This window comes from Zonotrichia leucophrys, chromosome 11 (genome assembly GCF_028769735.1).
Source record: "Zonotrichia leucophrys gambelii isolate GWCS_2022_RI chromosome 11, RI_Zleu_2.0, whole genome shotgun sequence".
In the NCBI taxonomy this organism is placed as follows: Eukaryota; Metazoa; Chordata; class Aves; order Passeriformes; family Passerellidae; genus Zonotrichia; species Zonotrichia leucophrys.
Genome location: NC_088181.1, coordinates 6,854,555 through 6,870,237, shown reverse-complemented (window position 1 = coordinate 6,870,237; position 15,683 = coordinate 6,854,555). Strand labels below are relative to the sequence as shown.

Here is a 15,683-nt window from a genome sequence, read left to right as displayed (position 1 = left end):
CAGTCATGGTACTTTTTCTACCATCAGGAGGCACTTCAGGATGTTCAGCCATTTGGCCTTGCTGGACTGGTTACCTGCTGGACTGTTTGACTTCTCCAGGTTACACTGAGGTGCTAACATGCTTAATTTTAATAAAGTATATTTTGTTTTCTTATGTTTCCTGTCTCCTTGTGGTTTATGTATCTATTTCTGAAAGCTTGTGGCTGTAGCTTTGTCTTTTCTTTTGTAACATCTTTTTTTCACTGCCAGCTCCGCAGCTGGAACAGCAGGAATATCTTTACATTCATGTGGGATGAGGAGGAGGAGTTTGAGGTCAGTTCAGTGTACCACACACCTACCTGCACAGAGATTGGAAGCATCAGTCACAGGGTGCTCTCTGTGCAACCTGGAGGGATTTGAGCAGGGAACCAGGTTTCCCCCAGGGCTCCCCCCAGCATGACTGTCCTGTCTAATGCCTGGTGGAGGAAGGAGAAGGCATGGCCTCCCATGAACCAGCCTAGTGCAGGGAAGAGCTTGCTTGTACTCCTAAGACTTGTAATTCCACATGCTAGAGTTCCTAGTTTCAGATTGGTTTAGAGCTATTAGTCTCAAGCAAATGTATGCAGCAAAACCTTTCAGCTGTGCCTCAACCATCCCATTTTTGGGTTGAACTGGAATTGTTAAAGGCAGTTGTGGGATGGGGAGGTGATGGTCCCACTCTGCTCTGTGCTGGTGCAGCCTCATCTCGAGTTCTGGGAGCAGATTTGGGCACCATAGTACAAGAAGTATCTAAGGCTGTAACAGAGCATCCAAAGGAGGCCGTGAGGATGGTGAAGGGTCTGGAGGGGAAGCCATGTGAGGAGTGGCTTGTTCAGCCTGAAACAAAGGATACTGAGGACAGAGCTCATTGTGGGCTTCAGTTTCCTCAGAAGAGGCACCAGAGGGGCGATGCCGCTGTCTGTGACCAGTGATAGAACCTGAGGGAACGGCTGAAGCTGTGCGTGGGGAGGTTTAGGCTGGATGTTAGGAAAAGGTGCTTCACGCAGACGGTGGTCGGGCTTTGGAGAACGCTCCCCAGGGCGGTGTCACAGCCCACAGTCTGACGGAGCTCACGGAGCGTTCGCGCAACGCCCTCAAGTGTAGCACGGGCCGCCAGGGGCGCCCAGCGGTGTCAGGATGGCCGAGCGGTCTAAGGCGCTGCGTTCAGGTCGCAGTCTCCCCTGGAGGCGTGGGTTCGAATCCCACTTCTGACAGCTCGAATATTTTTGCGTTACGCTGGCCTGTAGTTAATTAGTTAATTGCTTTTAATTACGCGCTTTTAGTCGTTGTATTTTTTTTTCCTATTCCCGCTCCCGCCCATCTTCCGCAGCTAAAAGCGCCCGCAGGCGGCGCAAAAGTAGCTGTCAGAAGTGGGATTCGAACCCACGCCTCCAGGGGAGACTGCGACCTGAACGCAGCGCCTTAGACCGCTCGGCCATCCTGACTTGCTGTGAACGGCCCTCTTACAGCCGCATCACATCCCACATCCCACATCCCAACCGAGCTGCAGTGTCCGGTCACTGCTGGGACAGCCCGGGACAGCCTCGGGCCCAGCCCTGCGCCACGGGCTGCATTAACGACCTGCGTGATGGGGCCCGGAGCGCCCTGGGCACATGACACCAGACCGGGAGCAGCGGCTGATCGTCCAGAGGGTCCTGCTGCTACCCAGAGTGACCCGGTCCAGCCCGGGATACGGGCTGACAGCAATCTCCCGGAGTAGAGACTGATGAGGCGCTACGCAGATTGACCTGAGAAGCTGGAAGTTTTCAAGGCCATGTTGGAGCCAGTCCAAGGGCTTGGAGCAACCTGGTCTAGTGGAATGTGTCCTTGCATGGCAGGAGGTTGGAACGAGATGCCTTAAATCACTTCCAACCCAAATTATTCCAGGATTTAACAAGGAGACGCGTGTCGCCCGGCCCCCGCCGAGGAGCAACGCCAGGCGTCGGGATGCGCCGGAGGCCACCGAATGTCCCCGGTGAGCACCGAGCAGGACACGGCTGCACGGAAGTTTGCGGTGCCCCGGGCTGCTCCAGCAGAGCATCGCCGGCATACGGGGAGCGGGGGCAGTCGCGGTGGGGCCGCCCTTTGTCGGCGGTGCCCCGGTACGGGCACACGGCCGCACGCCGGGAGCGCAGCGCGGCGCCGGGCGGAGGCTCCGGGGGCGGCGGGGCGGGGGCAGCGGCGGGGTCAGCCCGGCCGCCCCGGAGCCACCCGCGCCCCGCCCGCGGAGGGGCCGTGCCGGGGCCGTCCCGGGGCCGGTGCGCGGCATGGCGGGGCTGCCCGGCGCCGCCAGAGCCCGGAGCGCCTCCCCGGGCTCCCCCCCGGCCCTGGACGGCTCCTTCCTGCTCTCGCCGCTCGGGGGGCTGATGTGCGCCCAGGCCGTGAGTACCGGGGAGGGGGCGCGGGAAGGAGGGAGGGCATCACCCGCTCGGGGGCTTTTCTGCAGCTGGAAACAGCCCGGGCTCTCTTCGGCTGCCACTCCGACCCCATCTCCGCTGTCTAACCCTGGGTAATCCCCAACCCTAAGACAGTGCAGCCTCCTCTCTCCTCCTTCACTCGGTAAACCAGAGGAAAAGTCGGATTCTGGTCCTCACACCCCTTGCCGGTTGTAACTGCTCAGTGCCGGGTGGTTCCCTGTGCCAGGCACGGGCTGATCTGTGCGGGCATCTCCGCGGGGCACAGCCGATGGGTCGGGGTGTGTGGAGCCCGGTGACTCCAGGGGGGCTGTGCTGAGAGTGCCCCTGAGGTTCTCACGCTCCCTGGAACGCTCTCAGCTCTCCAGGTTGTCCTCCCAGCCTCTCAGAGGAGCCCAAGGGTCCTTGCACCCTCAAATCGAGCAGCAGCATCACTGCCCATTGCCTCAGCATCGGAGGCAGCCACAGTTGATCTCCCGCTGGTGCTGTCCCCGGGACCACGGTGCCGCATGAACGCACAGGGGTGGGAGTTCTGCTGCGGACGGGGCCACTCGTGACCTGCCCACGGTGCCGGGAGCCTGTTCCCTCGTCCCCTCTCCTCGGGGCAGCGTTGTGGGATGTGCCCTGAGCAGCCACTGTGAAACAGCTGGCACAGACCCGGCTCCTGGCTCCAGATTCCAGCCCCTGGGCATGGCTGAGCTGGTGGTGGCATAGGGACAAACGCTCAGGGTAGGGGCTGGGCAGGATGCTGCTGGGGGTGCCTGGCAGAGCGCCAGGAAAGAGAGATGGAAGCAAGGCCAGCAGCCGAGACCTTCCAGCTCTGCAGCTGCTCCCACCTCTGCAGCCCCTTGCTCAGGGCACGCTGTTAAACCTTGCCCTGCTTTCCCCCGGCAGCAGCTCACGCGTGCCACCTCCCACTCCTGCAGGAGCCCCCTGCGTGGTTCTCCCCAGCACATATTTTGTGATCACGAGTGTTAGAAATGGATGTGACGGACAAGGAGGCATTGTCGGGGCAGCCAGGGCGTTGGGCGCGGGCAGCACAAAGGCTGTTGTGTTCCTTCCATGACAATGGGCGGTGCGGGCTTACACAGGGGCACGGCGGCTTTCCAAGGAGCCCTTCTCCTGCCCTTCCACTGCCTTCCTGAAGTGAGGGGAACCCACCTGCTGTTGGTGCTGGTGTGCCTGGGCTTGTGGGCGATGTTCTGTGCTCCCCCTGCAGGAGGCAGCCCCTGAACAGGTTCCCCTTTCCCCCGCACAGGTGCTCGGTTTGTTGGTGTGGTCTCTGATCGCCGCCACAACGTACCACCTGCACGCGGCCTACGGCTGGGTCATGTTCGTGTCCCTCTTCTTCTGGATACTAACGCTCCTTTTCTTGGTGATTTACCTCCTGCAGCTTCATCAGAAGTTCTACATGGTCCCCTGGCCCCTCGTGGTGCGTAGCTGAGAGGGGTGAGGGGGGATCCCAAGAGGGAAACATCTTGGAAAGGTGGTCTGGGAAGGCTTCATTCTCTTCTGGGCTGATGGAACTGAGTCCCCTGCACTTTGCACAGTGACGTTGTTTCATTCTGCCCTTGAATTGCTTAGAAAATGCTCAAACTAGAAAGTCCGGTGTCAATCCAGAAAGTTACAGCCACCAACTGCTGCAGTTGTGGCATCATCCAAAAACCTTCCAGCACAACCTGGGGAGCATTTAATGTGTTCTGGGGTATGGGGAGGAATGTGAACCCGAGCCTTTTGCTGCATGCCCGATCCTGAGCCCAGACCTCAGGAGCTCCTCTTTGTTCCCCAGCTGATGATCTGCAACGCCGTGGCCACCGTGCTGTACATCACGGCCTTTGTGACGTGCGCGGCCGCCGTGCAGCCCACGTCCTGGCGGCAGTGGGACTACAACCGGCGAGCCGCCGCCTCCGTGAGTACCGGCGGGAGGGAGGGAGGGCAGGGCCGGGGCAGCCCCCAGCTCACACGGGGATGGATGGGTGCTCCTCTTCCAGTTCTTCGCCTGTGTCACCATGATCACCTACGGGGTGAGCACCTTCTTCAGCTTCCGCGCCTGGAAGGGGCTGGGCAGCAACGCGGCCACCAGCCAAGTGAGCGACCACGCGTGAGGAGGAGTGGGCAGCAGAGCCCGGCCACCCTGGGGCCACCCTGGTGCCACCGTGTGCCAGGCTCGGAGCCTCGTGTGCCACCAGGGCTCGTTCTGGGAGCAGCCTGGGCTGGCAGCAGTGCCCAGCACTGGCTCACGTGGATGCTGCCCTGTGGTTTCTGAGGATGCTCCCACCTGATGTGCCCGCAGCACAACACGGACTCGCTGGGGCTGCAGCTCCTGCTCATCCCCGGGGCTCATCTGGATCCTCAGCAGAGCAGCTCCACTCAGGGGGCTCAGCCAGTTTGGCACAGTGCAGTACTAAAACTGACTAACCCAAGCCCAGGCTCCCCTCTCTGCTCATTCACAGCTACAGTGTAAGTAATGCAATTAACGGGGTGCAGAAACAGCGGCAGAACTGGAAGATGAGAAGTGAAGCGAGGGAAGCAGTCGTAACTGCTCTTGGATTGATTTCTAACAATTTGAATAGAAATTTTATGCTTTAAATAAAAACATTCCTGAATCCAGCACTGGAGTCTGTCATGAGAAAACTTGTGAGAAGGCAACACAGCATGGTGGGGACAGCAGAGATGTCACTGCAGAGGTGGCTGTTCCTTCCCCTCCATGTGGGCTTTACTGTGTGGGCTATGGAAGGAACGAGGCCACAGCGTTCACCTCTCATTGCTTTATGCACACACACGCTCAGAGTGTGCAGCCAAGACCACAAGAACACCAACGAGGTGCCAAGGCTTTGATCACTCCCTCTTCCTGGCTCAGCACCACACACTCCTGAGTTCACCTAATTAACCAGCAAGTCAATTTTGCCCATTAGCTGCAGGTCATTCTCAGAAATTACAATCAAGTCTGCAGAAGCTCTGGGAACACAGGCAGGATCAGGGCCTCAGGAGAGGAAGAACCACACTGCTCCCCTGTGTTCCAGACCACAAATTCACCTTTTGGCTGTTTGTCAGAACGAGAAGTGATGCCCAGCCAGGCAGAGCAGCTTTTCCTTTCACATCCTCCTTGTACAAGGTGGTAAAAGCAGATTCAGTGAGTCCCAAAGCTGGTGCATGGTGAGCTACTCTGCAAATTTTGCTGCCTGCTCTGCATGGGAAAAGTTTTACCAGGTTGTCTGCAGAGGCAGGATCAGGAAAGGGAACTGCACTGATGGAAGGTGAGAACTGAAAAGGAACTGGACACATGGCATTGGCCCATGACACATCTGCCTTTATTTGGCTGTCAGTAAGTAAATCAAGGGACAAATTTCCACAGTTATGAATATATAGACATATATATATAAATACATATCAGGAAGAGTAAGAAAATAAAATTAATAAAAATTAACATGGGAAGTCACTATTGAATTCCAAAATCCAGTCAGAAAATTTACTTACAACACTGATAAAGGACACAGGTCTCAGCCTTCCAAACTCTGACACATTCTAAATTAATTTAGTTAGCATTTCTCCAGATTCAACTGCATCACCAGGCAACTGAGGCTCCAGAATTTGCATCTCTCTGGGAAGGATGTGACCAAAGAAATGATGTGCTGTCCCTATAAAGCAGCTGATGGTTGATCAGCATGAATTCTGCCTTGGCACCCTGTAAAAATCTTCTCTGCACACACTGACTTGTCAATTAAAGCCACATCCCTGAGAATTGAGCATCTTTTACTGCCTGAAGCCAGGGCTGGATGGGATTGTGAGCAACCTGCTCCAGTGGAAGGGGGGTTGGAACTGGGTGATTGCCAGTTAAGCAATGGTGCTGCAGGAACAGAAGGAATAAACTGTTCTCTGTGTTCAGCAGAGACAGGACAAAGAACAAGGAGCTCGAACTGCAGCTCAGGCACTTTATATCAGAGTACAAAAGGCTCCCTGCAGCAGCAGCTGGGCACTGCAAAAAACTGCCCAGACAAACCACGGCAGCTTCTAAGAAGATCCTGGAGAAGTGTGGGGAGAGCTGGGCAAAGGAAGGCTGCCTCTCACAGTCTCTTCCATCCATTTGTGTAAGGGTATAAAAATCCCAGAAAGCTTCGATTTCACCCCCTGGAGAGGGACCCACAGTGCCGGCCCGGCCCCACCGAACACCCTCCTTCCTCCCAGCCGAGTCCCCGCCCCTCTGCCCCGGCCCCTCCTGGGAATCGCTGCCTTTCCCCTCTGAAATTTGAATAGACCTCACTTAAAATACAACAGAACTCCCTTCAGAATGATTTGTTTAATGGTTTAATGAAGTCACCACTAACGCACTGCTTAAATCCAGACTTCGACCTTCTTTTTCCTAAAACATGGGGAAAAAAAGGAGAAATCTGTGACTCCATGATGGTTTGGAATAAGCATTTCAAATGAAGCTGGCAATACATTTTCTGCTGCATCAAACCAATATAAAATTACATGTTAGTGGAACATCTGGGATTGAAGGTGAACCCAACAAGATTGTCAGGAATCCCTGGGCCAAGCCCCACACTCAAGCATGGTCACTCAGGACTGTGCCCAGACAACTTTAGAATATCTCCAAGGATGGAGACTCCACAAGCTCAGAGACTGTCACAGTGAAAAAGTGTTCCCTTCTGTTCATTTGGAAAACAATATTCACAAATGCAGGAAGTTCACAAAAGCAGGAAAGCTGCTCCACATGCCAGCTTTATTAATGTTTTCTATAAATCATTAAATGTGCAGTTTGAGTTTAAAAAGCTGCTCATTGAATTAATTTTTTTGGACTCTGTTACAGCCTTTGGTTAAATACTGTGACCTACTGTAGAAACTTTTCCTTTGGCACTCTCAGGTGGAGCTACACAAAACCAACAGCTACTGTGCCAATGAAAATAAACAATGTGAAATACTCACAGCTCTGTATTCCAAGAACATTTCTTTGAAAGCCAGAAAGTCTGTAAATGTGAGAAGCAGATCAAATATATCACCTGGCATTTCATCTTTGTGCTGTCTACAGAGAAAAAGAAGTTGGGGAATGAGAAAATTGTGTGAGGAAAACTTGTTATTTTTAAAATGATACAAGGTCAAAAAGGACAAGTAGAATGATATCAGTATTTAAATAAGAATATTATTGCAGGTTATCATACAGCAAAACTGCAGCCAAATATCACCATGCAGTATTTCCAATCCAACTCCATTGTTAAATTTATCTAAATCCAAGACCTATGAGTATCATATCAGTCCTTGAAAACCTGACCTGTTAATTTAAGAAACATTAAAAATTAACCAGATTCAAATATTTTAAGGTACTCAGTTCCCAATGACACTTGATTTTCTTATTGAAGGGGAAAACCAGTGATCTTTCAAAAACAAGCTCTTCAGGAAGCTGGTTAAGATAAAATGACCCAATGCAAAAGCTGAACACAAACCAAACTCTTCTCTGGATGCTCCATATGAAAACTGCAATAAAGGAATTCAACAACATGACTGAAACACCACCAGGCTACTGAGGCCTGGAAGAGTTAAGACACAACCTTTTAAGGGTCTGGCTTCAAAGTGACAAGAAACACAAAAATCCTCCAGTGCTCTCAGTCTGATTTCTCTTCCTACCCCTTCAAACCAATGTATTTCAGCAGGATAACTCAGAAATTTACAGTTGCAGGACATGCTGCAGGCAAGAAAAGTGCTCAGTCACAGCCAGCATGAACACTTCTATTTTAACTTAAAGTGGAACCATTATCTAAAGGGAGAACTGCCAAAAACTTAGGCTTTAATCTAGATAAAAAGAACTGAGAGGCACACAACCTCAAGCAAAAGCAAAGCAGAGACTTACTGCAACGACACTGTGAAAGCAACCATATCAAACCCACGAATCCGATCGAGCAACTTCTCTTCAATGTATTTCTCTACTAAAGAGATCTGAAAAAAACCCAGACAAACCACCCCAGTAAGATCACAAGAATTTCAGAGGCAGATTTCAAACAGCATCCTTACACTGACACCCTGCAGGATCCTTACTGCAGATTCCTCAGGGGTGTTGCTGGTTCTGCTCTCACGCCAGCCCTGAGGCACAGAGCTGCACATTTTTTGCTGGGGATCTTGGGGAGAACAAACACTGACTATTTCTATCTAGTAACAAATATTTATATCTAGTAACAAATATTTTTCCACCTCATTTAATGGTATTGAATAGCAGACTGGTCTAGTTTCTTGATTTGCTTTGCATGAAGAATGTGATTGAATTATCCAATACAAGAAATAAAACAACTGGAAAATAAGAAACTTTGTTTGCACACATGCTAAACACATTATTTACTACAGCAATTGGCTAAATTTCTATGCAAGGGACCGACACAACTTCCAAAAAAACAAAAAGGGAAAATTCACAAAAATTCACAAAATTTTCCCAATTGCACTCGATTTTCTTATTCAAGGGGAAAACCAGTGATCTTTCAAAAACAAGCTCTTCAGGAAGCTGATTAAACTAAAATGACCCAATGCAAAAGCTGAACAGAAACCAAACTCTTGTAATTCTAGCAAATTTTGTGTGAAACAATGAGAAAGGAACCTAAAGCTTCAGAAAAAAACCTTTTTGCTCACAGATCATGGCTGTGCTTCTGAAGGAAACAGGAACATGTTTGGATCTGCTCCATTTAAGCCCAGTATTTTATAAAGGGAGAACTATATTAAAAAAAATAAGAAAAATAGGAAAAGGTATCTTACATATTCATTAAAAATGTCTGTATAGATGAGCTTGTTTTCTTCTGAGTCATCAAACTCCTGGTAGTGCTTCTCCAAAAAATTCCTCTGTATTAACTGGAAATCATCATCTGGGCCATGACAGAAAAGCAGCACAGAGTGAGGAGTTTAGTCATTCTTTCTGTAACACAAACCCCACATTCACTGGTCCTCTGCTTCCCTGCTGCCAGCACAGAGCCCTGCACACGTGCAGAGTTCATCACATCAGCCCCACAGCTGCTGCCAAAGCACCACTTCTGACCCATCTGTGAGAGAACAGAGGCTGATGGTGAAATATTACCAAAACAGCCCTGCTGCTCTACATTTATTAATAGTTATTTATTCTCAACCTCTTTTTGCTCTGGCTCTAAAGTCAGCAAAACATCTGTATTTTTTAATAAGTGAATACCTCTTTTCTACAAGAACTCTAAGTTTTTGTCTTTGAATTTAAAAATATTAGTGAAATTCCCAGATTAAATTTTCAATTGCCAAATATTTTTTTTCCAGTTGTGGAAGAAAAGAAGAGTAAAAATAAACACAGTAGGTTACCATGGAATTCCACAAAACAGGTATAAATAAAAAGTTTACTTATGAACACTGGTAAAGGACACCAGGCACAGCCTTCCAAACTCTGACACATTCCAAATTAATTTAGTTAGCATTTCTCCAGAATTAACTGCATCACCAGGCAACTGAGGCTCCAGAATCTACATCTCTCTGGGAAGGATGTGACCAAAGAAATTATGTGCTGCTCCTATAAAGCAGCTGATGGCTGATCAGCATGAATTCTGCCTTGGCACCTTGTACAAACCTTCCCTGCACACACTGAGTTCTCATTAAAGCCACATCCCTGAGAATTGAGCATCTTTTACTGCCTAAGGCCAGGCTGGATGGGACTGTGAGCAGCCTGCTCTAGTGGAAGGTGCCCCTGCCCATGGCAGGGGGGTGAGTGATCCTTAAGGCCCTTCCAACCCAAACCATTCTGTGATTCTGTGACCATCTTTGTCTTTAGAGATGGAAACACAGAAATGGGGTTCCCTATTCTTGCAGCTTTCAGTCCTGGAATAGAACCAACCCTCAATAGAACCAACTTTATGTCAGAGTGCAAAAGGCTCCCTGCAGCAGCAGCTGGGCACTGCAGAAAACTGCCCAGACAAACCATGGCAGCTTCTCAGAACATCCTGGCAGAGATGTCAGGAGAAGTCTGGGCAGAGCTGGGGAAGGGAAGGATCCCTCCCACAGTCTCTTCCATAAAAATCCCAGAAAGCTTTGATTTCTCTGTGAGATGCACAAGCATCTTTACTGTTTCTCTAAGAAGCAGTGTGCTGCAGGGATGTGGAGAATCATTTTCAAGAGTCAGAAGCACACAGAAGAAATTTATGTATATTTTTACTACACTACCAGGTAGGAAAGGAAGGAAAATCTCCATGAAGCAGGCAGGGGCTCTGTGTGTTGGCTAATTTACAGAAGAGCAGCTGGCAACATGTTTAACAGCCCTGCTGTTGTCTGTACCTACTTGCAAACCTTACCCATTATGATATCCTCCAGATAGCCAACAACTGCATCAAACTCATCAGAAGTGGTGGAGCTGAAAGCAAAAGAAAATATATATATTTTAACCCCAGCAGAAATTAAAGTTAAAATTAAAAAGTGTTAACAGAAGCCTAAGTACAAATAAACCCAGTAATTACAAGATAACTGAAAAATTTCCCAGTTTCAACCTACAAAGCAATCCCTGGCACTGATGAGAAGATTGCTTCATGGAGATTCTCATCAGGTCTCTACTCTATTTCCTCCCAGTAAGGTGCCTAATTGCAAGAAAGAATAAATGTTGTTTTACTGGCATTACTGTCAAGGTAATTCTAGTTCTGGTGCAAAAGAATGTAAAGAGTGTAATTAGAACAGCAAATTAAACCTTTTCCAACCCACAAATCCCAGCTGCTAGCAGTTTCCCTTCTCCTTCCTGCCCATGGTGATCACAGAACTGTAGACACTCTAGAGAATATTTTGAAATATTTGGTCTTGTGGAACAACTTAAACTGAGTGTATACACAAGTATTACATAACTGAAGAAACTTAAAAATTTTTCTTATGCAAGAAACATCCTTATATGATCCAAATAAATGGGATAATCTCCTAAAGTTATTCCACCATGAGCAAATATTAAACACCATTATGGATCTGAATTAATCCAGGGAAGAAATCTTTGGTGCCAGGATCAGGAGTCTGGATCTGTTATTGTGCAACTTGCTCAGACACAGTAAATAATCCACAGGATGTCTTTGGCATTGACATCATCTTTAGTGGGAGATGAATTCTTCCTATTTCCTCCAAGGGATGAAAGACAAATTTTTCTCACATGTGAGGGAAAGAAGTCTCAAAGAAACAGGGATATTTGTCTTTAAGAAAAAAAATCGCTTCGATCAGTGGAAGCACCATTTAAATTCAATTGAATGTCTCTTTCTCATCAGTAAACAGGGTAGGATAGCCCTTCAGACTAAATTTTGAAAATCTCATTAAAGTTACTTTGCCATTAGAGAATACTCCAGTGAAATTAATCCAACAGCAATTGAGCCGACAGCTTAACTATAATCAGGCTCGCTCTGATCAGGAAAAATTAAGGGATCTTTAATTTACACAGGCTTCTGCTCAGCGAGGATATCCTGGCAGCAGCATTGCTGCTCGGGGAGAGGAGCGGAGCCAGGGCCGGGCACAGCCCGCGAGAGGGCGGCACAGGCCGGCAGCGGGGCCGGCCCGGGCAGCTCAGCCGGGCTCAGGGCTCCCCTTGGCATGCGCTGCCTTTGCCAGCGATAATTTACACTCTTTTACCCCCTCCAAATAAATGCTACTGCTACTTCTACAGCTTATCCTAGCAGCAATGGAGAAAGTGTTAATTTAAACCCCGGCTGAAGTCTGTGCAAGTAACAGAATCAAAGAACCCGATTCCATCTCTTTATACAACACACGGGCATCCACCCACCTACAGAGACACGAGCCCACCAACCCTGGGGTTTGATTCCCTGCCACCTACCCAGACTGGGCCAGCACACTGTGCTGCTGAGGCAGACCTGGCACTGGCCTTTGCTCAGAGTCTGGGGCTGAAAGAGTTAAATCCATGCATGACAGAGGCACAGACACACATTCTCTTCTGCCACAGAGTCTGGGGCTGAAAGAGTTAAATCCACACATGGCAGAACCACAGACACACATTCCCTTCTGCCACAGAGTCTGGGGCTGAAAGAGTTAAATCCACACATGACAGAAGCACAGACACACATTCCCTTCTGCCACAACTCCTGGGAGAAGAGTATGGCAGGCACTTGTGGGATGAAGCAGCAGCTTAGCACCTGCCAGGGGGAAATTTGGTTGTCACCTGTGGATGGGCTCAGTTTCAGGAGGAGAACACTCAAGCAGAGGAAGAATCTCCTCTCAGGATCAGTGACATAAGACAACAAACACTCTGAAAAGAAATTCTGAATTTAAAATGAACACCAGAAAAAGAAATTTCCAGCCTTTACAAGGCTTGCTGTGATCCCTCAGCACAGCTACCCAGTGCTACACTGACCACAGTGATTTCAGTCTGACTTCACCTAAACTCTGTACTGATGTTATTCCCTCTTGCAGCTTTGCATTCTGCACCTTTGCTCTCCTAAGAGGCAGAATCTGCTAAACAGCGACAGCGTGGTGTAAATTCATTCCTGTAATTATATTCCTATCAAGATATCTTAATCAGCAATTAGCTTATTGAAATCTGACACATGAGAATGCAGCATACTCACGTGGCAACACCCAAACTTTCTCCATCAGAAGTCTCCATTGCTCCTGCCTAGCCAGAGTGGAGATGTATGTTTCAGCTGTTAGTGGTTATTTCTTCTTTTTGACCCAAGTGCTAAGGAATAACATGACTTAGTGTTAATACAAATCAATTGCTGAACTGCCATATATTTCCTGAAGAGCAAATTAAGAGATAAATTTTAATTCTTAAACACAGGAATTCCAACATCACATTCTTCCAAAATGATTGCTGTATTTTTATAATAACCTAAATAATCTAGAAACTTTCTCTGCCTATTCAGAGAACAGGCTCAAAATACAAACAGACCCTATAAAAGGGTTTTGGGTCACCTCTCCATCTTTTCTCCTGAAACATCTCTGACTGACCATTATAGAAATGAAAATAGATAAGATAAATGTGCCACCCTGCTCCAGTGTGTCCCAGGCCAGGCTTTGGACAGAGATCCCAGGGGCTGCGTCCTGGCTGGACACTCGGGCCCAAGGCTGTCAGTGGGCGCTGGGGACAGGGCACACCGGGAACGGGGCACACCGGGGATGAGGCACCGCGGGCACAGGGCACACCGGGGATGGGGAACACTGGGGACAGGGCACACAGGTCCCCGGGGCCGCTGGCGATGGGACCCCGCTGCTCCCGCCGGGCTTCTCCCACCGCCGGCCCTCAGAGCAGCCCTGGGCCATCCTCGCGAGCCCAAGCGCGTCCCTCGCCTCCCCATCCTCAGTCCCGGCGAGGGCGGGCACAGCCCTCCAGCCCTGCCCCGGCAGCCAGCCCGCCTCACTCCCTCCCGCCCCTCAAAGGGACCCAGGGCAGCGGGCCATCACCGTCCCTCTCTGCACAAGGCGGTGCCATCCCGCCGTTGCCGGGGCGCCGGCCCCGTGTCCCGCTCCCGCGGCCCCGCGCCCCCGCCCGCACCCACCGCCCTCAGGCCGGCGCGCAGCCCCCTCCCCTCGGGCCGTCTCCTGGGGAACGCGCTCTTCCGCCCCGCCCGCAGCCAATCACAGCGCGGCTCCGGCCCGCCGGGCCCGCCCCCAGCCCGCCGGGCCAATCAGAGCGCGGCGGGGGCTGCGCGGGAAGGCGGCGCCGCCGCCATGGCGGGTTGGGGTGCGCGTCCTGCGCCAGGCCGGGCCCTGAGGGGGGAAGACAGGACAACAGTATTTACTTGTTAATGGCAGCGGTAGAGTGGGCTCCGAGGGTTGGGGACAGCCGCAGCTACTGCAGCCCAGAGACCAGCGCGATAGCCTGCCCGCCCACGGCACCAATGTCCCACCCGCGCGCACAGATGCACCTCAGTCGAAAAGGAATTAAAGAACAACAAACAGCCTTCAGGATGTTTTTATTGTTGAATGGACAACTTTGCTACAATTCGTTTCCCCCTGTAAGGGCCTGTGGAGTCGGCCCCTTCCGTCCCTGTCCCCAAAGCCCCGGGGGTGCAGGGAGCGGGGGTGACACCGCACCCGGCCCGACAGCCATGGCCCCGGCCTGCATGGCAGCACAGCCGGGCCCGGGGTACAGCCTTTCCCTTTGTGAAATGAACAGGACAGGTCTCTGCAACACAGCTCCCTCCTCCGCCACTGCTGGCTCCCTCTGCCCAGCACCAGCTGCATGGAAGACTGTCTGGGGCAAAATTTTCCAAAGCATTCACATCTTTTCCAAAATACAGGCACTTAGTCCCAGGTCCACAAAGGCAGCGAGGCTCTAAGGTCACCTGCATTCCAAGGGGACAGCAGATGCCCAGAAGCCATTGTGGACTTGGGCCTGAAGACCTTAATCTCATACAGCAGTTGATACAAATTAGGAGTCCTAGGCACTTCTGAAAATTTTACCTCAGTTAATCCTGGCCAGGGAAACCAAAGCCCTGAAATTACTAGACTCTATTAAGGCAGAGTTCAAAATGGTTCTGTCCCACCTCTTCCCTAAAGTATGATTTGTAACTTTGTACAAATGGGATAAAAAGTCATCATTGCATTTGGAAGCGCTTAGAACTTCATTTCAAAGTGATTCTGAATTTTTAACACCCTTGTGGCAGTGATGGAGCTCATGTTTGCTCACTGAGCTGGAAGGGACTCAGCCCTGACTGAAAACATGGATACAGCAAAACATTGTAAAGTACACTCAGCAAGGAAATGAGATCCCTGTGGCACAGATTTGCCAGCCTGACTTAAATCAGACCAGGCATCCAAGGTGGAAGAGAATCCACATTTTAGCAAAAACACTAACCAGCACTCTGCTGCTGGACTCAGTCTACATTTGGACAAAAGTCAACGTGAAAACAATGGACAGAACTTTCCTAATTCACACATCTCTGGATGAAGTTCAGCACCCTTGAGTTAGCAAAGGCAGAAGGTGAAAGGAGTTGCTGGAGAGCTGGGTTCTGGGACCTGTGTGCAGAGCTCTCAGCTCCTGCTGAGGTCTGGAGGAAGCCAGAGCGCTCAGCAGGCTCTGCTTTGTTAGTACTTCATAGTCCAATAAAGATAATAAATGATTTTAAAAATAAGCTACATCACACCATGAGAATTCACTACAACAGCCTCTGCTGCTGAATCACTGCCAAGAAGTGGGATGGTTTTGGTGTAAGTTGTGTGTGAATTAGTAAAGTTCTACTATACACACAGATATTTTTAAAAAAATCAACCGGTGCAAGACTTGGAAGAGACCGAGTCATATCCTCAGTTGGTGCAAAATAAGCAGAACCCCACCTATTTTTGTGC

The 15,683-nt window shown here is 50.2% G+C and overlaps 2 protein-coding genes and 2 non-coding genes across 6 annotated transcripts; 2 read left to right on the top strand and 2 right to left on the bottom strand.

The window, feature by feature from the left end:
• Nucleotides 1-1,149: 1,149 nt before the first annotated feature.
• On the top strand, nucleotides 1,150-1,232 carry TRNAL-CAG (transfer RNA leucine (anticodon CAG)). Its single transcript has one exon. It is a non-coding gene; the product is annotated as a tRNA-Leu (tRNA).
• A 148-nt stretch (nucleotides 1,233-1,380) lies between these two features.
• TRNAL-CAG (transfer RNA leucine (anticodon CAG)) lies at nucleotides 1,381-1,463 on the bottom strand. The gene has a single exon. It is a non-coding gene; the product is annotated as a tRNA-Leu (tRNA).
• A 779-nt stretch (nucleotides 1,464-2,242) lies between these two features.
• On the top strand, nucleotides 2,243-5,042 carry PLLP (plasmolipin). Its single transcript, XM_064723293.1, has 4 exons — nucleotides 2,243-2,399; nucleotides 3,691-3,864; nucleotides 4,222-4,341; nucleotides 4,424-5,042. The coding sequence occupies exons 1-4, from the start codon at nucleotides 2,286-2,288 to the stop codon at nucleotides 4,535-4,537; spliced, it is 522 nt and encodes a 173-aa protein (XP_064579363.1). The 5' UTR covers nucleotides 2,243-2,285; the 3' UTR covers nucleotides 4,538-5,042.
• A 1,679-nt stretch (nucleotides 5,043-6,721) lies between these two features.
• On the bottom strand, nucleotides 6,722-13,962 carry ARL2BP (ADP ribosylation factor like GTPase 2 binding protein). 3 transcript variants are annotated; one of them, XM_064723294.1, is made up of 7 exons: nucleotides 13,892-13,962; nucleotides 12,962-13,071; nucleotides 10,712-10,770; nucleotides 9,168-9,274; nucleotides 8,278-8,363; nucleotides 7,359-7,455; nucleotides 6,722-6,792 (listed from the first exon to the last, which is right to left on the bottom strand). In XM_064723294.1, exons 2-7 carry the CDS (start codon nucleotides 12,997-12,999, stop codon nucleotides 6,730-6,732), a joined length of 450 nt encoding a protein of 149 aa, XP_064579364.1. In that variant the 5' UTR covers nucleotides 13,000-13,071; nucleotides 13,892-13,962; the 3' UTR covers nucleotides 6,722-6,729. The 3 variants fall into 3 exon arrangements, with proteins under 3 accessions (XP_064579364.1, XP_064579365.1, XP_064579366.1); XM_064723295.1 differs by lacking the exon at nucleotides 13,892-13,962 and adding an exon at nucleotides 13,797-13,871; XM_064723296.1 differs by lacking the exon at nucleotides 13,892-13,962 and adding an exon at nucleotides 13,382-13,753.
• Nucleotides 13,963-15,683: the final 1,721 nt, after the last annotated feature.